We start from the raw sequence: 22,881 nt of genomic DNA, 5'->3' as shown, positions 1-22,881 counted from the left end.
CATTGGCTGACACATGACTAAGAATACAACATCATTGGCTGACACATGACTAAGAATACAACATCATTGGCTGACACATAGTCACAGCCAAATCTGACTCAGGGATTGTGTATCGGATGAGTGGCCTAATACTTAATGATTGCCTATCTGTAATTCCATTGGCTGATTCTAAAGTTTCATAGTTTATTACAAATGCATAAAGGCCTTAGGCACATCAATATACATTTCTTTTTATACAAACATCAAACAATCAATCAATCGTTGGTCCCATATATATTATCTATGTGTACAGTACTACAGGTGAATAACTAATGCATGCATATTATATAAAAAACAAACACCACCAATAATAATTATCGTGAGACGATCGCAGCTATAAACGTAATATAATTATACACACATACACATATGTACAAATACGCATATATACATACATGAACACCTACAGATATACACATACACAGGTCTATTTATTTATATAGAGAGAGCACCTTAAGTATAAAATGTTGAGCTTTTATAATTCAAAACTCTTCTGAACATACATTGCTATTTTTTACAAGTAGTTTTGTTGGTACTTGCAGTTTGATCTAACCAAAACTATTTACGTTTGTATTGTTTTCCTAAAGGGACTCGCTCATCGTTTGTATGTATGTATAATTAACTTACGAAATAAAGTGTGGCAAGTCATTTAATGACCATGGCCATAAAATAATAATAATAATAATAATAATAATAATAATAATAATAATAATAATAATAATTATATAATAATAATAATAATAATAATAATTATATAATAATAATAATAATAATAATAATAATAATAATAATAATAATAATAATAATTATATAATAATAATAATAATAATAATAATAATAATAATAATAATAATAATCTGATTCTCATCGTTTAATACACAATTTAATTCAAACAAATCCAGAAAATATGCTAGTAAGCTCGCCAAAGGCAATTCCCCTGAACCCGCGGAATAAAACGTGTAATATAACAGATGCTATGTATACAATCAGTCAGGCTGATGCAAACTCGTTCTGCAATAAAAGAGCTATAAACTTTGCGTGCATCTGTTTTGCATGCGCTGCGTATTCACATTTTGATCGAATCTTTAGCACTTCATTTTTAGCAATAATGTCTTTCACCGAGACCTTAGATCGAGCTGCGCTGTCCTTCGTACACGTTTGCAGTGTGTTTTGCAGAGCGACATATCGCGGGTCCGTTATGGCTGTGCCGAACCGTTCACCGTACGGAGGGGGTCGTTTTTCATTCAATTTCGGGGCCAATGACTTATACACCACATTTGGTGCCGGCGCTGTCGTTTGTGTTTGTGCTGTGTTTAAGTACATGAGAGAGCATTTAGCCGGACTAGTTGACTGGGAGCGCATGAGAATACCCTTTGAGCGTCTGTCGTCGAAAACACTGGACTCCCCTACCAGTGGCAAACGGTTCCTTTCCCTCTCGATTTCATGGTCAATATCAAAGGGTCTTTCTTCACTGGTATTAACATAAATTCCACCAGCGGAAGTATTAAACCTTCGGTTCGTAGAGGGTTCTCTCATACTTTTACTTGGCATCAAGCGACTCTGTTTTTTATTTCCTCCAGCTTTATCCACTCCTTTACTGAGAGGTTCTTCAGCGGAAGCATCAAAAGCAACACGAGGCTTACCTATTTTAGTGTCAATACCTTTGTTATGAAACATAGCACTACCACTGGCAGTGTGTGCTTTATTTTTTGTTGACCGTTTATTCTTTAAATCAGTGTTAGTTGTTTTTGACTTGCTAGAGTGTGCACTAAATCTGCTTAGAGAAGGTGACGCCATGCGTGGTGTATTGTCCTCATCATTTGGCGTACTAGTTTGTTCGTAATATTCCACCTGCGGTACATGGACTGTAATCGACTTCGCTTTCACAGACGTACATGACTTATCAATCACTCTTCTAGCCGACTCCATGTACCGTTTCATCCTCTTGTCCTTCTGTGACTGTCTTTCAACAAACTTCTGTTTCTCATACTCATGTAAGGACAGGAACTTGTATCTCTCGCGTCCAAGCTCCAGCTGCCTCGAGTACAACATTCTCTCCTCTGTCACGTTCTCAGTAAGCTGGCTCACATTCCTACCCCCGCTCCGCCTCACGGGCTGGTCGCCTTCACTTTCGCCGTTTGAGATCCACCCTGTTATCTCTTTCATCGTCGTATTTTTCTTCTCCATCCCAGCTTTGCTAGTTCTCCTAGCAGGGGCACTTTTAGTTAGTTCTTTCCTTTTCATCATCTTGGTATTGTTATCGGCACCTCATTGTTTTCTCAATGTTTTTTTTTTTAATACAGTTTTCAAGCAAAGTATCCAACAAAACTGTCTATATACTTGTTTTATGTTGTTTTAACATTTTCTGTTAGGAAAAATCTAGAACTCCTTTAACCGTTCTATTAATCATTCTATAATAAATAACAGTATTGTATTGAAACCACTGTTACTGTTTATTTGATGTTGATTTTATCCCAAACGTGTTCACATTAGCATTCACCTCTTGGCATCAAACAAAATCGCAAAAAACACTAACATGCATATAGAAAGTTGTGGAAATTATACACTCAAGCGGTTTTACTAAACAGGATTATGTGATAACACCAAAGACCCGGTCATTGTTTAATGAACCATGGGGATCTGGATAATCTATCTGACCGGAGAGGTAGAACAAGCAATACATTGCATGGATCTTTACTTTATAATCGATCTGAGATAAGATCTTTGGTTCAATATTGTAGTAGATTAGGATTAGGAGTTTTAGTATAATGCGTCAAATGTAACATTTGACAGCTACTTGTCGCTCTTGTAAGACCTTATAATTCCATCGTTATAAAAAATTATTACGAAACTATCTTTTAATCACTAAGTTGTCAATTGCACATTATGACGAGTTTGTTTAGTTAATCTCTAGCCTTTATGTTTGTCTGTTTTAAATGTTGTTTAATGCGTTATTTTATTACTCGACTGTGCGTTTAGCACGATCTAAATGTATTTTACATTTTTACAACAATAAAAATAATTGAGAAACACACAACACGAAGGCACTATTCAGATCAGTATACATTTAGGATTTGATTCATTTTTACAATGTTCATTTGTAACACAGAACGCAGGATATATATTTTTTATTTACAAATTGAGAACACGTAAATCAAACCAGCACCCGCCTTAAAACACAATATTATTTTCCTCCATGAAAATCTTTATCTTGGCTTCCAACTCCCTTCTCGCTTCTTTACTGCCAGCTTTCAGGGGCATCTGTAGTGATCCTATCTTTCGTATTATTGTTGGAACATCGTCTCTTACACGGGTTGCATAGTTATTTGACAACAATTTGTGAAGCTTGTAAAATCGTCGGTCGTTTGATGCTTCCACGTTTGGAAATTGTTGTTCATCGTTTATGCGGTCCTCTTTTGAATGTTGCCTTTGAAACCTTTCTCCTTCAAATTCCCATTGGCCTTTTGGTGGTTTCCCATTCACTAATTGTTTACCAGCTTTTCCACGACTATTTAAAGACGAAGATGAAGGAGTCCGGCTGAAGTTTTGATTCCCCGCGGTAAACGGCCGTATCAACTGGCTAGGTGGCACTTCCGTTGACAAGTTTGGCTGTAATAGAATGAACGTCTCGACGATGTCGTCTTTCTCTTCTCGTGTGGGTGCTATTTCCTCTGTGAAGTTGGGATTGACACCAGTTGTGATATATTCCGCTTTTCTGAAGTCTGTATGAAACTGGACAGTTTTCTGTCTTGAAATCGCTGAGCACGGGCGTTTTGCAGGAGCTGACAAGGATTGGCTTCCTCTTAGGGTGTTTAATCTTTGCTCACTGCTAGCACGCGTACTTGTAGCCGCCGATCGTATGTTTCTGTTTAATAGTCCATTGCGTTTTTGTCTTTCAACAAACTTTTGTTTGTCGTGATTGAGCTTAGCCATTACTTTGAATCTCTCCTTTCCTAATTCCATTAGCTTCGCTTTTAGTAATCTCTGGTCGTTTGATTTACTAAACATTTTGTCTTCAAACTCGTCATTTTCAGGCTTGTTTTTGCTACTTAACACCCATTCTTCTATCTCGTGTAAGGCATTTACTCGTCTCGACCTCTGCCGTCCAGCAGGAGCGCTCTTTGCTCTTTGCATTGTGGCGGCAAGGTAATTTGCACTGCTGAAATAAATATGAAAATAAACATCAGTACATCTATCATTGTCTACCACTGCCAGATGTAAAGAAAACTGTAGTGCTTGTTTCAATACACAGTTTACCAAAGACAAACCCATCACGACTGCTAATGAAACGATATATGTAAATCAAATAAATAATAGTTTTTTTTTCTTATTTGTTCAGTTGTTTCGTGTACTTTTTTTAAACAAATACTTTTCAAAACACTAACCTTCAACTTGTTATGCCTGGTATGTTCCACCTAGCTCTCACAACTGTTCACCTGTAGTTAAATAGTTGTCTTCAAGATTCGACAGGGTGTGAGGGTTTGTTTCAGTCGCCTGCCGCGCGCATGCCATATCAATGACTGCCAAATTATTTTAACCTCAATAAATATATTTTGTTCGATTTTCTCCAATATCTTATTATCAAGAAGAACTATCCCACGGATTCCATTACAATGTATTCATTCTCGTGTCAAATTAATAGTCATCCACTGCATTGTTTTCTGTCTACTTTAGATGATACAATTGATGATTTAAGAACAATCAATATATCAGTATCAATACCGTAGGCTTGTGTCCTCGACGATCTCCAATGCCCTATTAAGTTCAGACAACGATTAGTCGGCGATGATTGCTGATAGGCAAGTTTGCATTGTCATTTTCAAAATATCCTGGTCTTAAATCTTCGGTTTTTGCAATAATCCCACCGCGTAAAAATAGGTCTGGTATGATTCAGTTTAGAATATCACAGGTTGGTAATCTTCAAAGTTTGATTAATTTATGTGTAAACCTAGTAAATTAGCTTCGGACTGTCACATTATTAGATCTTGTGGCGAGCGGATGGATTTTTTTCAATCATGTCCCCAGAAATCAAAACACCTTCTAATCTGATATCGACAAACGGTGAAAATATTGTTATTGTGATTCAATTTAAGATATTCATTGTTAGTAGGATAATCTACATTACTGCAATAAAATATTTTGAATGCTGTAATAATATTATTTCCTCTTTTAATCGTTTTGCTATTGAGATTCAATCAAAGTTATGCATTATTAGTTGGATATTTTACATCATAGCAATGCCATATTTTGATTGCTATAATAATATTATTTCCGTGGTTGAACGTATAGTAAATTATATCTCCTCTTAAAGTAAATACAGCAAATAACTGTTTCACTATTTGTTCAGTCTTAAGGCATCGAAGTACAGCGATTTGTTCACCTAGCAGATGAGTGCTCGGTGTTTATTCAAGACAAATTTACGAAGCTACCAAAACAGAATGCGACCTTGTATAAGAAAGATATGCAAAAGAAAAATGAGAATCTTTCGTTGTCGGTGCTTTAGAAGATCCGTACGAAAACAGAAGATTAAGATAAACATCTTGAAATTGGTGGCCTGGGGTCTAATGAGCTTGTGTGCAAGCTGTGTTCAATAAATAAGCTCTTATTTAGTATTTAAGCAGAAACTTAGATTATATAATTGCTTTTCAATACTGTTTTCTTTTACTATCGCATTATCAAAATGAGTTGCACTTAAAAAACCTGACGCGTCATATAAGTGAATTTCATTAGAATTTGGAATCTTTTTCATTACTCTCATGTATTTGCAGACATTGTTATGATAAAGGGACCACTGAAAAAATCAAAGACCGCTTGTTTTAAGACGAGGACGTCGACAAGGATTGAACACTTGAGCTGTGTGTTTTGTCTGACTAGTGTTCGATCGCAATGATTTAAATAATTCATAAATCCAAGGGCTTACGAGAGTATATTAATGTTTCCTGTTCAAGTTTATACAAGTATCTTGACCCACTGGTCTAGTGCCATTTTCCTTTTTAAGCAGTTAGTTCTAAAATGCTAGTTTAAATAGTATCCAAATAAACTACGAGTGTCCGCAAAGAAAGGTATGTATTTGGTCTTTACTAAAATCTTAGCAATTTGAATTTCGCTATATAGTAGTCTTTATAAAGTATATATATATAAAATATATATATATATATATATATATATATATATATATATATATATATATATATATATATATATATATATATAGGCACAAGGTGTTTGTGTTTTTTACTAATCGTTTGTTCGTCAATTGCCTTTTTTATTACTAGTATTTCTAAGCAGAAACTTAATCAAGTATTCAAGTAATCAAGTATTAAATAACAAGTGATAGAAATGACAAACGATATTGTATATCAAAAAGCCAACTGATATTGAACGGTTGAAAAGCGTTATTGAAATCCATTCAGTAAAGTTGTTAAGACTTAATACACCGACTCTTATATACAGCATGATTACAAAGACCTTGTGGTATAGATTATCAAAGCCGTAGTTAGGTTTATTGAACATGAAATAATAGATTCCATACTCGAATGGCGATTAATATTGCACACAGACAGATTTATTAAACACTGGGACCAGACTGCCATTCAATATGATAAACATTTTTTAACCTAGTGAAATGAACAGAGTGAAATAAACAGTTTTGTAGTTTAGGCCTCGTATTCAAAGGTTGGAAATTCAGATCTTGCAAGTGAGTGGTCATATTTATTTGAAATACAACATTTTCTTATGTTAGATGTTGTTGTTTTCTTTTTAGCATTAGTATTACATCAGCGTGGTTAATATTTCGTACGAACAGTTTCAATACTTGTGCTACTGTTAGTGTTAGAGTTCTGTTTAAGGTTAGCCATACATGCTTAGTTGTAATGATGTGTTAGTGCAATTAAGATATTAGCATCGATATTATATCTATGTTTATTGTCTTTATTTGCTTTACAATGATATATTTTTTGACGCTGATATTATGATATGATATATTAAAGTGAGGAAGTAAAACATACTTTGACTATGATTATATAGCAATTTTTATTATTTTGTTTCTTAAATAACATAATGTCTATATACAAAACAGCACTCAGTGAAAACTTTAAAATATTGATACATACCATTTCGTTAATTAAACTAGTGAAGCATCCAGGAGTTGACGTTAGAGGGGTGTAGCTTAGGGGCGTAGCCCTTTTGACTTTCGCCCCTCCCTCAGAACAAGAGATTTTGGTTTAAGTTGTTGGCAGGGAAGTTGGGGGCTATTTGATGGCTTACCTTACTTCCAGCGAAAACTTACAAGGGTGAACTTGTTTCCTATTGTATTTTGGCTTAAGATTTTATTATGTAGTGATCAATACTAGTACCCATGTAATATATAATTTGCCGTGAGAGGAAACAATGGCATGCATAACGTTCATATTTGGGCATATTAATAATTCATATTGACCGCTTGATGCCTTTTGACCAGATGGACTTATGCAAACGTATGGCTTATATATTATGTATGCTGTTCGTGTCATTGACATTATCATTTGACCAATTCTTAACACGATACATATTACACGTTCACTCTTAATGCCAAATATGGTTGCACTTAGGGTCAAAACCTTTTGACATTCGCGCTTCCCTCGGAACCGAAATCTAAGCTATTTAAAATGTTGGCATGGGGCTTTGAGGGTACTCCGGACTACTCTCCCAAAAAACATTTTCTAGTCCGAAAAGGTGCATTTTGAGTGTTTATTTTATTACCTTTTTTCACCGATACTAATATAGATTTAAGGTTGGGGCGGGTGCCCCCCCCCCGGAACTGCTAGTGCTGTTATGTTATAATTGTTACATACATTGAGTAGTTTGACCAGTTTGGCGTTAAGTCTTGGATGTAACATAGCGGATAAACATTGAGAGAATCACTGGGTTAATTCACCATTACAATTATATTGCTTTATTAATTATATTGAAAGCTGCTAAATTTCTTGCAGGATTCATCAGCCTGGTGTAATATGATCATTTTAGGTACTTCCCTTTTTCAGACAATTCTAAATACGACCATATACCACTTCCGTAATGGCGACACGAGTGACCTCCCCTGATTCTTCGTCCAGCGCAGGCGATATACCCATTGTGTCTGGTCTCAGCAAGCCATCTGCCCACCCCGAGGAGTGGACTCTTCCGCACGAGTGGAACATCGAAAAAAGGGAGATGTATGATGTAAGTAATGTACAATTTCAGTGGTTGCTGCAAAGCTGTAATATCTACAATGTATAGAGATAAACGGACGTCCAGTTGATATGGACGGCATTATTATTTCCTGCATTGCTACACGCTGACTAGATAAGCGCGACCTCATTTTGCCTATAAAGTAATCAGTTAAAATTTATATCTGAAATTTAAAAAAAAAAAATAGAAGAAGGAAAATGTTTATGTTAGGATTTTTTTTTTTTTTAGTGTTTTTGGTTTTTTTTTGTTGTTTTTTTTTTGGGGGGGGGGAGGGGGCTTCACTCAAAGTAATTAAATACGCTCTAAATGCACCATTTCTGACTAGAAAATATTAACACCCCACCCCCGCCAACGTTTCAAATCAAATAAGTTCTTTTCTGAGGAAAGGGCGCAAGTAAAAAGTTACGCCCCTAAGTTACGCCAATCCTGGAACCGCCCCTAAAGTGATTTTCGTAAGGTAAACTGTTATCTACAGTGGCGTTCTTGTTTGGTACAAAAGTGACATTAAAGTAACGCTGTATAACGTAAAAGGAATTAGTAAGGAAACAAGCAAACTTGTATTGCTGTAGGTTTACTAAGGTACATTTAAGTATCGTTGCCGTTTTCATTATTGCTTTTGTAAGTCAATTTGTAACTCTCTAATTTCCAGAATTGGAAGATGGACGTCCAGAACCAGATATCCAACATAGCTGAGATGCTGGCAAGTTCGATTTAAATTACAAATTCAAATTCGAATTGCAAAATGTATGCTTTTTTACTAATGATTTGTTCTATGGAAGGAAATGTTTTAAACTAAAAAATATATTATAAAGACGTGTATTATAAGGAATGCCGTTGGGGCCATCGCCTATGAATGTGGTGATCTGAAACGCGATACTCGATGGTACGATGATGAAAACGCTCTAAAACAGACAACAATACAGCACTGAACGACAGTCAACAAAACAAAACTCACAGACAGTCAACAAAACAACACTCAAAGGTAAATAACAAAACAACACTCAATGTCTGTCAACAAAACTACACTCAAAGGTAAATAACAAAACAACACTCAAAGTCTGTCACAAAACTTCACTCAAAGACTGTCAACAAAACAACACTCAAAGACTGTCATCAAAACTACACTCAAAATCTGTCAACAAAACTACACTCAAAGACTGTCAACAAAACTTCACTCAAAGACTGTCATCAAAACTACACTCACAGACTGTCAACAAAACAACACTCAAAGACAGTCAACAAAACAACACTCAAAGACTGTCAACAAAACAACACTCAAAGTATGTCAACAAAACAACACTCAAAGTATGTCAACAAAACAGCACTCAAAGACTGTAAACAAAACAGCACTGAAAGACTGTCATCAAAACTACACTCAAAGTCTGTCAACAAAACAGCACTCAAAGACTGTCAACAAAACAACACTCAAAGACTGTCAACCAATCAACACTCAAAGACTGTCAACAAAACAACACTCAAAGACTGTCAACAAAACAACACTCAAAGACTGTCAACAAAACAACACTCAAAGACTGTCAACAAAACAACACTCAAAGACAGTCAACAAAACAACACTCACAGACTGTCAACAAAACAACACTCACAGACTGTCAACAAAACAACACTCAAAGACTGGCAAAAAACAACGCTCAAAGATTGTCAATAAAACAACACTCAAAGACATTCAACAAAACAACACTCAAAGACTGTCAACAAAACAACACTCAAAGACAGTCAACAAAACAACACTCAAAGACTGTCAACAAAACTATTCTCACAAACTGTCAAAACTACACTCAAAGACAGTCAACAAAACAACACCCAAAGACTGTTAACAAAACAACAAGACTGTCAACAAAACAACACCCAAAGACTGTGAACAAAATAACACTCAAAGACTGTCAACAAAACAACACTCAAAGACAGTCAATAAAACAGCACTCAAAGACTGTTCAACAAAACAACACTCAAAGACAGTCAACAAAACAACACTCAAAGACTGTCAACAAAACAACACTCAAAGACTGTTAACAAAACAACACTCAAAGACTGTCAACAAAACAACACTCAAAGACAGTCAACAAAACAACACTCACAGACTGTCAACAAAACAACCCTCACAGACTGGCAAAAAACAACGCTCAAAGATTGTCAACAAAACAACACTCAAAGACAGTCAACAAAACAACACTCATAGACTGTCAACAAAACAACACTCAAAGACAGTCAACAAAACAACACTCAAAGACTGTCAACAAAACTATTCTCACAAACTGTCAAAACAACACTCAAAGACAGTCAACAAAACAACACCCAAAGACTGTTAACAAAACAACAAGTCTGTCAACAAAACAACACCCAAAGACTGTGAACAAAACAACACTCAAAGACAGTCAACAAAACAACACCCAAAGACTGTTAACAAAACAACAAGTCTGTCAACAAAACAACACTCAAGGACAGTCAACAAAACTACACTCAACAATAGACAACTTAGCAACAATTAAAGATAGCCAAAGCCAATTTCCTGTTTCCTTGTTTCAGACGTCGTCCCTTCAGAAGCATCCCCGACCGGAAGTATCAACGATCGACTACAGCGACGCCATAGAAGAGAACGACCTTCGCAAACAGGTCATAGGAAAGGAACGAGAATCCGGGAATACGCTCACTTACGGACTTGCAAGAGTTCCCTTCCCTGATAAATATTGAATATAATTTTACATATTGCATGCACAGTTTCATTCATTGATGTTTTATCATTTGTTTGTTTAATTCATCGATCACACCAAAGGAAATACACTTCTAAATTTTCTGATTACAATTTCTCCCATATAGGTTTGGACCTTTGTAGGGATTCTTCATCGTCGGCAACCACGGTACCTTCTTCCGTTACTCTTCATACATAGCGTAATGTATAACGGGGGTATCCGACGATGGGATTCTTAAAAGAAGGACTCAATTAGATAAAAACAAACTTTGCAGAATGGTTTAACAGCACTCTGTGAGCTCTAGGTTATAGCTATGACTTATGACAACACCATTGTTTTGTTTGCAAGTACTTGCAGAGTGTTATTGTTCGCTGATGTGTTGGTGTGCATTGTTTTCTGTGGTTGTTATTTATTTTTGTTTGCCATTCTTTTGAATAGTGCAATGAACGTCCAGTATTATAGATGTGCGCACATAAACTGCCCAGACATTAGTAAGCTAATAAACGAAAGAAAACAAATTTGAATTCACGCCAGTTGTATGTGAAGGGTCAAATGGATATTTTGGCAGTATGTATTCGACTCTTTTGGATTGTCTGTCTGCCGTTTCTTTTAGTTTTTGCAGCAAAATACAGAGAGAAATCTGAATGTAATCAAACTACTTGAGCAAGTCCAATTGCATTCTTAAACATTGTCCAGGTTCACAACAACACGAACAGATGAACACTTAAAGGCGCACAGTTTAGGTTGATTTCATATTATTTATTAAATCTTAATGTATTATCATGTTAAACTCGTTTGACTTAAGTGATCAATACAAAAAACATATGATTTACGTACAGATAATATATATAAACGTGGACATATACACGACATCAAATTCAACCATTATCAAACTGTTTTTATAGCCGTCTTTTCAGCTTTTCCGTTTTTAATAACACTGAATGGAGCTACCATAGACATGATACTTTTAACGGGAGTCCCGATACACTGATGACTTTAATTATATTGAAGCATTTGTATTTCTAAAAGAGGATTGATCACGTGACACACCCACGATAAATTGGTTAGGATAGGATCGGAACCGCTACACAGTGGTTGATATATGATCAGACCCGCGCCACATGGGTTGGGATAGTCGGTATGGCTTCATGTTGACCATTAAGTGCAATCCATAATGTAAATAAAATAACAACATTCTTAGTTCACTCTCTGTTTATTGGTAATTATTCTGTATATGAAAGAAAGCCCTTTGGCATAACAAAAATGCATTTTATTACAAAACAACTTAACATAAGCTAGTAAAGTATATTCAAAATGACTGGCATGCGAATCATTGTCATCCAAAAATGGTCGACGGCATATCATCGTACTCAAACAAGTTAAAATCGTCCTTATGTATAATACGTAATCTATTCAGGTCTAATTTTGAAACAGTGGCGTATAGATTAGCAAAATGTTCCTCTTTTTGTCGATTTCTTTCAGTCTCTGTAAACTTACCATGCGCCTCCTTCGCAAGCTTCACAAAATCGTTTTCAGTAATGTTACTAGCCTGTTCTTGCGTCACTGGGAATGGTATTGCGCCAACTAACCCTCTCATCTGCATCTTCCTCCATGCTCTCTGCAGGGCCTCGTAAAATGTCACACATTTTGGAAAGCCTCCTCGAAAAGTGGAGTCAAAAGGCTGGTGGCAAGAATCGCGCAATGCGTCGTCTGCTCTCAACATATCGCCACGCCCTTGAAGAATGTCGGCAGTTGTATTGGAAAGTTCAATCTGTTTTACTAACTCTAGCGAATCTTCCCGGAATGACTCCATCTTACCTACAAAGTCGTATTTGATCGCGCAGGGACGACACATTTTCACTTGACTGTTAAAATGACCATCGGGCGCATACTGTTTTGGTAGGACGGGATCCAGTGTTAAAATTACATATTTGATGAATTCTGCAAACGTAAGGTCATGCCCACATGTTAAACTTTTCTGGGAAGGGCTAGTGCGTGTCGATCGTATTGCGTTCACGCCAATCAAGGTCCAGTAGATTGGATTTGGTGCCAAAAGCTTGTCAATAAACACAGAATAGAGTCTTTTATAAGGATCCCGAACGAAAATCATTCGTTTTACCGCGGGATCCATGCGTATACTTGCTCTCGGCGTATATTCTTCGCCAAAATAAATATCGTACGGATTCACTATACCACGGTACTGAATTTCGTTCTTCATCATAAACAGACGCCTGATCAACGTTGTTCCAGCCTTCCATATGACACAGACGTCAGTACTTCCGGTACGGAATGACGCAAACACAGCCTCTTTTTTGGTTTGAAATATGTCGTCTGCTATAGCCAACACATTTGTCACTGAGACGCTTGGCAAGGCGGTAGCCGTCTGACGATAGCAGCGCCTTGTTTGATACCCGAACAGGCACAACCTGGAAACAGAAATAATCAATAATTATTCAGAGTTGTAACACAAAATAATGCACCACGACCCCCCAGGTCCGGAGAATAGCGGGGACTTTGACTTTCGGTCCAGCCAACCCCGGGTAAAATCCCCGTCCTGCGGAGACGAACAGATGGTTAAACCCCCGCCAAATGCTCCCGCACCCCAGGTAAGGCCTATTCCCCGCTATATTTTTGTGAAGACAAAACCACTGCATTCACCGGGGCCGCCTGGAAGGTAAAAACACGGCCCATTTCTCCGGCTATCCCTGGTATACACCACGGACCTAGGGGGGGGGGGGGCGTGGTTACAATTGACTGGTGCATAAGATGTCTGACTTCTGCAACTCATACTAACTCAGCAAGCTCAAATATCCCCCCAAAAAATAATTCGTAAAATGTCCGTCTCAACTTATTTTACGACATAAAATCATAAAAAAAAATATTTGGGAGTAAGAGTGCATCTTTATTAATTTAGACAGATTTAGTGTTCTATGCCGTCTTATCGTTTCTTATAACTCATGTACGAGCGGTTATGCGTTTATATGATATTTATTATTTGTTACTTTGTTTGAATTATGTTGGCAGACTTGACAGAGTAGTTAAGGCACAATTTATCATATATCATTGTTAAATTATGCTTTATTGGAGGGTTTTTGCATGAATTATATAAAAGTAAATTCGTTTAATGCTTAGTATGATGAAAAACAATCGAACTATTGTGCATAAATTATCCAGTGCATGGATATAGTGCATACTGCACCAGTCAATTGTAACCACGGCCTCCCCAGGTCAGGAGAATAGCGGGGACTTTGACTTTCGGTCAAGCCAAGCCTGGGGACGAACTGTTGGTAAAATCCCCGCACCCTGGGACCCTAGCAGACCCATTCCCTGCTATTTTTGCGCGAAGACAAAACCACCGCATTCACCCGGTACTGCGGGGCCACCTGGAAGGTAAAAAACACGGCCCATTTCCCTGGCTATCCCCGGTATACCCCCGGAACTGGGGGGGGGGGGGGGGGGGTTACAGTTGACTGGTGCATAACTCATGTGTGATTTATTATATGTTTATCAAGTACTATAAATACAGTTGTTAATACTGTGATACAAAAATACTTGTTTATTGTTTTAAATTAATTCATTTATTATTTATGATATGCATATCGAATTCTATAAATACAATTGCTATTTCTTTGATACAAATATACCAGTTTATAGTTCGCGAATTGTAAACGTAAGCCATTGTATTCTATGAACTTGATCACGAGCCATGTTGGACTATTTCTAATAAGTAGTGTGTTATTAGTCTATAGACTATAATTGATATTACTTTAGAAATATTCCAACTTTTTTCTTGTATTTTCATTGAATAAACTTTCTTCTTTTCTTCTTCATCTTCTTTATAAATGACTTTTAATTAAAAGAAACTCTTTTGCAATATTATTTTTTTCTCAACAACAAAAGGAATCGATCGTCAACTGATCTCCTCAGGGAAACCCATTATTCTTGAATTGATACAGTGCCAACAAATAATGATTGATTTTCAGTTATGTCAATAGTCAATAGACTTAATTCATTGAAATTCCAGAAACAGAAACGAGATGGACTACAATATTCGTATCACACCATAATCCTGATTGAGCATAAGTAGATGACGTTTCTATTAAAGCTGGACTCTCACAGATTGATAGTGTTGACATTTTTATTTAGTTTTTGTCTCAGAATCAGTTGATTTGGGTAAAAGTCTCTTCAAATCTGTAATATAAGATAACTCACAATAAAATCGACTTCAATTGTTAGGAAAACTGCCGAAAATTCCATTTTTTCTTAAAGCGTTTATTTACGCTTTTAGCCATAAAACATCAATTATCGAACGTTAATACAAAAACTGCAATCGGATCTCTTGTCAGCAGTCCTGTATAACTAGTTTCCAGACATTTTTGCTAAAATTGGCTCTAAAGAACATAACAAAATTAAAAATTAAAGTTTTCAAAACGGTCAATCTGTGAGAGTGCAGCTTTAAAGTCAGTCTTACTGGCTGAAGTCCTTTTGAGGTATTGATATTCTGGACGTCCTGTGTCATTTGTAATCTTCTGTCCGAAGAGTCTCTGTTTACAAAGTCCCCTTTACCTGAAATAATACAAAACTGCAGCTCAGGGCAGGTATCCAATATTGCTCTTTATCGGTTCTAAGAACGATGTAGCTAATCGGATTACTTGTTATTGATAACTGACCAATAGAGTGAATGAAGTCATTGATATATGACCATAAGATTGACTTAAGTCGTATATTGAATACCACCCCAGAATTATTTGATTACATTAGAAACTATTTTTTTACTATTCAACTCATTCACAATAATGTTATTTTTACAATGTGAATGTTGTGATATACTTTTTATTTTAGCTCGACTGTGAACACATCTGAATGCTGATAAAATTTATTCTCGAGTATGTTTCCATGGTAGAAAACCAGGGCCGGTATTCATAAAACAGCTTAAGTTATTTTCTACCTTAAGTTCTTAAGTTACGTATCTTACTGGCTATTTTTTATAACAACTTAACTAATATATATTGTTATGAGCCACTTCAACTGACTTTCCTTCTCCGATCGGTGTATGACATGTACCCACTCCAACCAATTTAAAGCAGTGGAAGTTATCAGAAGACCTTTCCTGCTCGATGTGTGAGAATTTCGGATCGCAGCGGCATATAAAATCTTCTTGCCAAACAGCCTTGGCGCAAGGGCGGTATACCTGGCGGCATGACCAGGTTCTAAGAGAGCTGGCAAACGTCTTAGAAAATGAGAGGAGGAAAGAGAGACCCTTGAAACGGACAGGCGCCCAGTTTTTCAGCTTTGTAAGACAAGGTGAGAAGGACCGACAACAACAACATGTAGCGGCATCCTACAAGAATCTCGAAACTGGGATATGTTGGTAGACCTAGGGAAAAAGTTGAAGTTTCCAAAGGAAGTGGCCCATACCACCCTTCGGCCAGACATAATTCTTTGGTCCAGGTCTCCAAAGCTGGTTGTATTGGTGGGCCTAACAGAAGACCCTGAGAAGAGAGATGTGAGGAGGGTAAGGAGCTGAAGAAGGAAAAACACCAAGACTTGGTAGAGACATGTAGAGAGAGGGGTTGGAAGACATGTGTCTTCCCAGTGGAAGTTGGATGTAGAGGCTTTCCATCACAGTTAGTGTGGAAAATGCTGGGAGCTGTGGGCATCAAGGGACGAGTCAGAAAGACCGCCGTACACGCTCTTGGGAGAACTGCAGAGAGGGCGTCCAGTTGGCTCTGGCTACGACGCAGTGAACCGACTTTGAAGCCAACATAGGCGAGGTAGTAACTGATCACCACTACCTGCCCCGCCATCTAGAGGGTTTACCGAGATAATGGGCGAAACACCCAGTAATAGATGGGCACTCGGCTGAGGACGTCTATGTTAAGCAGTACAGCTGTATCTTCACAACAATAATATGCTTTATTTTCGTTAAGTGTATGTTATTCTAGTATACGTATGTTATGATAGTATACGTACTTTTATGTTTTAAACACTTATACACTCCCTAAAATTTCACCATGAAAGTTTAAGGATCTCGACTTAAGTTAAGAAATGACTTAAGAGGACCGTAATTATAAAACTGTTAATAAAAAAGGATATCCTAACTTCATTCATTTTCCTAAGTTAAGTATCTCACTGGCTACATGATATGAAATAACTTGATATTATCTAAAATGCTTCATTTCCATAAACACTCTTTTTCGAATTTCACTTTGACTATTTTAGGAAATTGCTTTAAGTTGAGAAATGACTTAAGGTGTTTTATGAATATCGGCCCTGGATAACTGTAAACATAATTGTCCATGTATAAAGGAATATCTCAAGTTCAGATCTGATTAAAGTATATAAAGCTGGTAATGACGTAAATAAGCAAAGTGCGTAAATGTTAAACTGTCTTCATCTTTTCAGCACATCAAATATATCAGATGTCTGAATTAGATGTAACTATATACCTTAATTTTTTAATAAAACGTTTTACCATTTTCAATGCATTTTCTTCAATAATGCGGATATGAAATAGTTTATTATACTCATATTTATTTGCGCGATCTATAAATATATATAAATATCATAAATGTAAATAAATACATTCCTTACACGCATTATGGGAGGGGGATGAAATACAACGCTAATGTAGTTTGAAATCATTTAATGTTTTCAAACTTGATGGATGCACGAGAGAAACGTATTAATTTTGATGCATTATTATGTTTAACTCATTTGTCTTTAATGATCAAACGAAAACAAAGCCAAATGATTGTGATTTGTGTACAGATAAGAAAATATTAGCGCTATTTTGGCGCAAATTTTAACTGGGGAATGTGTTGCAACGAAGCGATTTGTATAATGGCTATTTTTTTTTATCTCTACACAGATTGCGTTTCTAATGTGCAACTATCGAATATAAAACTGTAGCCCCCACCTCTTTAAGGTATAAGATGCATTTATCGAATATAAAACTATATTGCCACACCCTTCTTTAAGGTAAAAGATGCACCTATTAAATGTAAAACTATAGTATAAGATGCATATATCAAGTTTAAAATTATATTATCCTTCCAAGCTATAAGATGCATATATCAAGTGAAAAACTATATTAGCCCCCCCCCCCCAAGCTATAAGATGCATCTATCAAGTGTAAAACTATATAAGACCCGCCCCCTAAGCTATAAGATGCATCTAAGAAGTGTAAAACTAAATTAGCACCCCCCCCAGCTATCAGATGCATATATCAAGTGTAAAATTATATTAGCCCCTCCCCCACCAAGCTATAAGATGCATATATCAAGTGTAAAACTATGTTAGCCCCCACCCCCCTCAGCTATAAAATGCATATATCAAGTGTAAAACTATATTTGACCCCCAAGCTATAAGATGCATATATCAAGTGTAAAACTATATTAGCCCTCCCCCCAGCTATAAGATGCATATATCAAGTGTAAAACTATATTAGTCCCACCCCTCAGCTATAAGATGCATATATCAAGTGTAAAATTATATCAGCCCCTCCCCCCCCCCCTCAGCTATAAGATGCATATATCAAGTGTAAAACTATATTAGCCCCTCCCCCACCAAGCTATAAGATGCATATATCAAGTGTAAAACTATATTAGCCCCCCCCCCAGCTATAAGATGCATATATCAAGTGTAAAACTATATTAGCCCCTCCCCCCTCAGCTATAAGATGCATATATCAAGTGTAAAACTATATCAGCCCCCCCCCTCCCCCCTCAGCTATCAGATGCATATATCAAGTGTAAAACTATATTAGCCCCCCCCCCTCAGCTATAAGATGCATATATCAAGTGTAAAACTATATTAGCCCCCCCTCAGCTATAAGATGCATATATCAAGTGTAAAACTATATTAGCCCCCCCCCCACAGCTATAAGATGCATATATCAAGTGTAAAACTATATTAGCCCCCCCTCAGCTATAAGATGCATATATCAAGTGTAAAAACTATATTAGCCCCTCCCCCCTATCTATAAGATGCATCTATGAAATGTAAAACTATATTAGCCCCTCCCCCCCCCCTCAGCTATAAGATGCATATATCAAATGTAAAACTATATTAGCCCCTCCCCCCCCCAGCTATAAGATGCATATATCAAATGTAAAACTATATTAGCCCCTCCCCCCTCAGCTATAAGATGCATATATCAAGTGTAAAACTATATTAGCCCCCCCCCCCCCCCAGCTATAAAATGCATATATCAAGTATAAAACTATATTAGCCTCCCCCCAGCTATAAGGTGCATATATCAAGTGTAAAACTATATTAGCCCCTCCCCCCCCTCAGCTATAAGATGCATATATCAAGTGTAAAACTATATTAGCCCCTCCCCCCCCCAGCTATAAAATGCATATATCAAGTGTAAAACTATATTAGCCCCTCCCCCCTCAGCTATAAGATGCATAAATCAAGTGTAAAACTATATTAGCCTCCCCCCAGCTATAAGGTGCATATATCAAGTGTAAAACTATATTAGCCCCTCCCCCCCTCAGCTATAAGATGCATATATCAAGTGTAAAACTATATTAGCCCCCCCCCCTCAGCTTTAAGATGCATATATCAAGTGTAAAACTATATTAGCTCCACCCCCCCACCAAGCTATCAGATGCATCTAAGAAGTGTAAAACTAAATTAGCCCCCCCCCCCCACAGCTATAAGATGCATATATCAAGTGTAAAACTATATTAGCCCCCCCTCAGCTATAAGATGCATATATCAAGTGTAAAAACTATATTAGCCCCTCCCCCCTATCTATAAGATGCATATATCAAGTGTAAAACTATATTAGCCCCCCCCCCCCCCCCTCAGCTATAAGATGCATATATCAAATGTAAAACTATATTAGCCCCTCCCCCCCCCCAGCTATAAAATGCATATATCAAATATAAAACTATATTAGCCCCTCCCCCCTCAGCTATAAGATGCATAAATCAAGTGTAAAACTATATTAGCCCCCCCCCCAGCTATAAAATGCATATATCAAGTATAAAACTATATTAGCCTCCCCCCAGCTATAAGGTGCATATATCAAGTGTAAAACTATATTAGCCCCTCCCCCCCCTCAGCTATAAGATGCATATATCAAATGTAAAACTATATTAGCCCCTCCCCCCCCCCCAGCTATAAAATGCATATATCAAGTATAAAACTATATTAGCCCCTCCCCCCTCAGCTATAAGATGCATAAATCAAGTGTAAAACTATATTAGCCTCCCCCCAGCTATAAGGTGCATATATCAAGTGTAAAACTATATTAGCCCCTCCCCCCCTCAGCTATAAGATGCATATATCAAGTGTAAAACTATATTAGCCCCCCCCCCCCCTCAGCTTTAAGATGCATATATCAAGTGTAAAACTATATTAGCTCCACCCCCCACCAAGCTATCAGATGCATCTAAGAAGTGTAAAACTAAATTAGCCCCCCCCCCAAGCTATCAGATGCATATATCAAGTGTAAAACTATATTAGCCCCTCCCCCACCAAGCTATAAGATGCATATATCAAGTGTAAAACTATGTTAGCCCCCACCCCCCTCAGCTATAAAATGCATATATCAAGTGTAAAACTATATTTGACCCCCAAGCTATAAGATGCATATATCAAGTGTAAAACTATATTAGCCCCCCCCCCAGCTATAAGATGCATATATCAAGTGTAAAACTATATCAGCCCCTCCCCCCCCCCCTCAGCTATAAGATGCATATATCAAGTGTAAAATTATATTAGCCCCTCCCCCCCTCAGCTATAAGATGCATATATCAAGTGTAAAACTATATTAGCCCCTCCCCCACCAAGCTATAAGATGCATATATCAAGTGTAAAACTATATTAGCCCCTCCCCCCTCAGCTATAATATGCATATATCAAGTGTAAAACTATATCAGCCCCCCCCCCCTCAGCTATAAGATGCATATATCAAGTGTAAAAACTATATTAGCCCCTCCCCCAGCTATAAGATGCATATATCAAGTGTAAAACTACATTAGCCCCTCCCCCCTCAGCTATAAGGTGCATATATCAAGTGTAAAACTATATTAGCCTCCCCCCCAGCTATAAGGTGCATATATCAAGTGTAAAACTATATTAGCCCCCCCCCCCCCTCAGCTATAAGATGCATATATCAAGTGTAAAACTATATTAGCCTCCCCCCAGCTATAAGATGCATATATCAAGTGTAAAACTATATTAGCCTCCCCCCAGCTATAAGATGCATATATCAAGTGTAAAACTATATTAGCCCCCCCCCTCAGCTATAAGATGCATATATCAAGTGTAAAACTATATTGGCCCCACCCCCCACCAAGCTATCAGATGCATATATCAAGTGTAAAACTATATTAGACCCCCCAAGCTATAAGATGCATATATCAAGTGTAAAACTATATTAGCCCCTCCCCCCCTCAGCTATAAGATGCATATATCAAGTGTAAAACTATATTAGCCCCCCCCCCCCAGCTATAAGGTGCATATATCAAATGTAAAACTATATTAGCCCCTCCCCCCTCAGCTATAAGATGCATATATCAAGTGTAAAACTATATTAGCCCCTCCCCCAGCTATAAGATGCATATATCAAGTATAAAACTATATTAGCCCCTCCCCCCCCCTCAGCTATAAGATGCATATATCAAGTGTAAAACTATATTAGCCCCCCCCCCCAGCTATAAGATGCATATATCAAGTGTAAAACTATATTAGCCCCCCCCCCAGCTATAAGATGCATATATCAAGTGTAAAACTATACAAGCCCCCCAGAGCTATAAGATGCATCTATGAAATGTAAAACTATACTAGCCCCCCCCCCCACAAGCTATAAGCTGTATCTATCAAGGGTAAAACCAAGCTATCAGATGCATATATCAAGGGTAAAACTATATTAGCCCCACCCCCCACCAAGCTTTCAGAAGCATATATCAAGGGTAAAACTATATTGCCCCCCCCCCCCAAGCTATAAGATGCATATATCAAGGGTAAAACTATATTTCCCCTCCCCCCTCAGCTATAAGATGCATATATCAAGTATAAAACTATATTAGCCCCCCCAGCTATAAGATGCATATATCAAGTATAAAACTATATTAGCCCCCCCCCCCAGCTATAAGTTGCATATATCAAGTGTAAAACTATACAAGCCCCCCAGAGCTATAAGATGCATCTATGAAATGTAAAACTATACTAGCCCCCCCCCACAAGCTATAAGCTGTATCTATCAAGGGTAAAACCAAGCTATCAGATGCATATATCAAGGGTAAAACTATATTAGCCCCACCCCCCACCAAGCTATCAGAAGCATATATCAAGGGTAAAACTATATTGCCCCCCCAAGCTATAAGATGCATATATCAAGGGTAAAACTATATTGCCCCCCAAGCTATAAGATGCATATATCAAGGGTAAAACTATATTGCCCCCCCCCCAAGCTATAAGATGCATATATCAAGGGTAAAACTATATTGCCCCCCCCCCCCCCAAGCTATAAGATGCATATATCAAGGGTAAAACTATATTGCCCCCCCCCCCCAAGCTATAAGATGCATATATCAAGTGTAAAACTATACAAGCCCCCCCGAGCTACATGATGCATCTATGAAATGTAAAACTATACTAGCCCCCCCCCCCCCTCCCAAGCTATAAGATGCATCTATAAAGTGTAAAACTACATACCCCCCCCCCCCCTCCCCACACCCACACACACACTTAAGCTATAAAAAAAATAAGATGGATCTACCATGTGTTAAACTATATTGCCCCCTTAACGTATAAGATGCACAGTGGCTTGATGACAAAGGCTCATTAAAGTCATAATAAATCATTTCAAATAGCCAAAATAATGATTATAACAACAAAAAAAACGTATGATTTAGGTACAGATACATAATATAAGCGTTTAGTTTTTAAATGGGGACTTTGTAAC

The 22,881-nt window shown here is 37.3% G+C and overlaps 4 protein-coding genes across 5 annotated transcripts in view; 1 reads left to right on the top strand and 3 right to left on the bottom strand.

Annotated features, from left to right (window-relative positions):
* Positions 1 to 3,152: 3,152 nt before the first annotated feature.
* LOC128224920 (uncharacterized) lies at positions 3,153 to 4,815 on the bottom strand. Its single transcript, XM_052935027.1, has 2 exons — positions 4,425 to 4,815; positions 3,153 to 4,198 (listed from the first exon to the last, which is right to left on the bottom strand). Exon 2 carries the CDS (start codon positions 4,171 to 4,173, stop codon positions 3,211 to 3,213), a length of 963 nt encoding a protein of 320 aa, XP_052790987.1. The 5' UTR covers positions 4,174 to 4,198; positions 4,425 to 4,815; the 3' UTR covers positions 3,153 to 3,210.
* A 1,752-nt stretch (positions 4,816 to 6,567) lies between these two features.
* Positions 6,568 to 11,473, top strand: LOC128224056 (uncharacterized). Its single transcript, XM_052933691.1, has 4 exons — positions 6,568 to 6,736; positions 8,061 to 8,238; positions 8,897 to 8,947; positions 10,792 to 11,473. The coding sequence occupies exons 2-4, from the start codon at positions 8,095 to 8,097 to the stop codon at positions 10,954 to 10,956; spliced, it is 360 nt and encodes a 119-aa protein (XP_052789651.1). The 5' UTR covers positions 6,568 to 6,736; positions 8,061 to 8,094; the 3' UTR covers positions 10,957 to 11,473.
* Positions 11,474 to 12,291: 818 nt separating this feature from the next.
* LOC128213962 (uncharacterized) lies at positions 12,292 to 12,768 on the bottom strand. The gene has a single exon (XM_052920106.1). The coding sequence runs from the start codon at positions 12,766 to 12,768 to the stop codon at positions 12,292 to 12,294; it is 477 nt and encodes a 158-aa protein (XP_052776066.1).
* A 457-nt stretch (positions 12,769 to 13,225) lies between these two features.
* The window catches only part of LOC128220500 (uncharacterized), a 10,852-nt gene continuing 1,196 nt past the window's right edge, over positions 13,226 to 22,881 (bottom strand). For both annotated transcript variants that reach the window (XM_052928924.1, XM_052928933.1), the window contains 2 exons: positions 15,427 to 15,521; positions 13,226 to 13,381 (listed from right to left, as the gene is read on the bottom strand). In XM_052928924.1, coding sequence (XP_052784884.1) covers positions 13,226 to 13,381; positions 15,427 to 15,521 — 251 coding nt within the window. The remainder of the gene's footprint in view (positions 13,382 to 15,426; positions 15,522 to 22,881) is intronic.

The sequence above is a fragment of the Mya arenaria genome, chromosome 2 (genome assembly GCF_026914265.1).
Source record: "Mya arenaria isolate MELC-2E11 chromosome 2, ASM2691426v1".
In the NCBI taxonomy this organism is placed as follows: domain Eukaryota; kingdom Metazoa; phylum Mollusca; class Bivalvia; order Myida; family Myidae; genus Mya; species Mya arenaria.
This window is presented reverse-complemented; position numbering and strand designations above follow the sequence as displayed.

Bases quoted from the DNA above. Each gene is read 5' to 3' on its own strand.
- LOC128224920 (XM_052935027.1), bottom strand. From the start codon at position 4,173: ATGCAAAGAGCAAAGAGCGCTCCTGCTGGACGGCAGAGGTCGAGACGA.
- LOC128224056 (XM_052933691.1), top strand. From the start codon at position 8,095: ATGGCGACACGAGTGACCTCCCCTGATTCTTCGTCCAGCGCAGGCGAT. The intron at 8,239-8,896 runs GTAAGTAATGTA...TCTAATTTCCAG, and splicing joins AAAAAAGGGAGATGTATGAT to AATTGGAAGATGGACGTCCA. The intron at 8,948-10,791 runs GCAAGTTCGATT...TCCTTGTTTCAG, and splicing joins CCAACATAGCTGAGATGCTG to ACGTCGTCCCTTCAGAAGCA.
- LOC128213962 (XM_052920106.1), bottom strand. From the start codon at position 12,768: ATGGAGTCATTCCGGGAAGATTCGCTAGAGTTAGTAAAACAGATTGAA.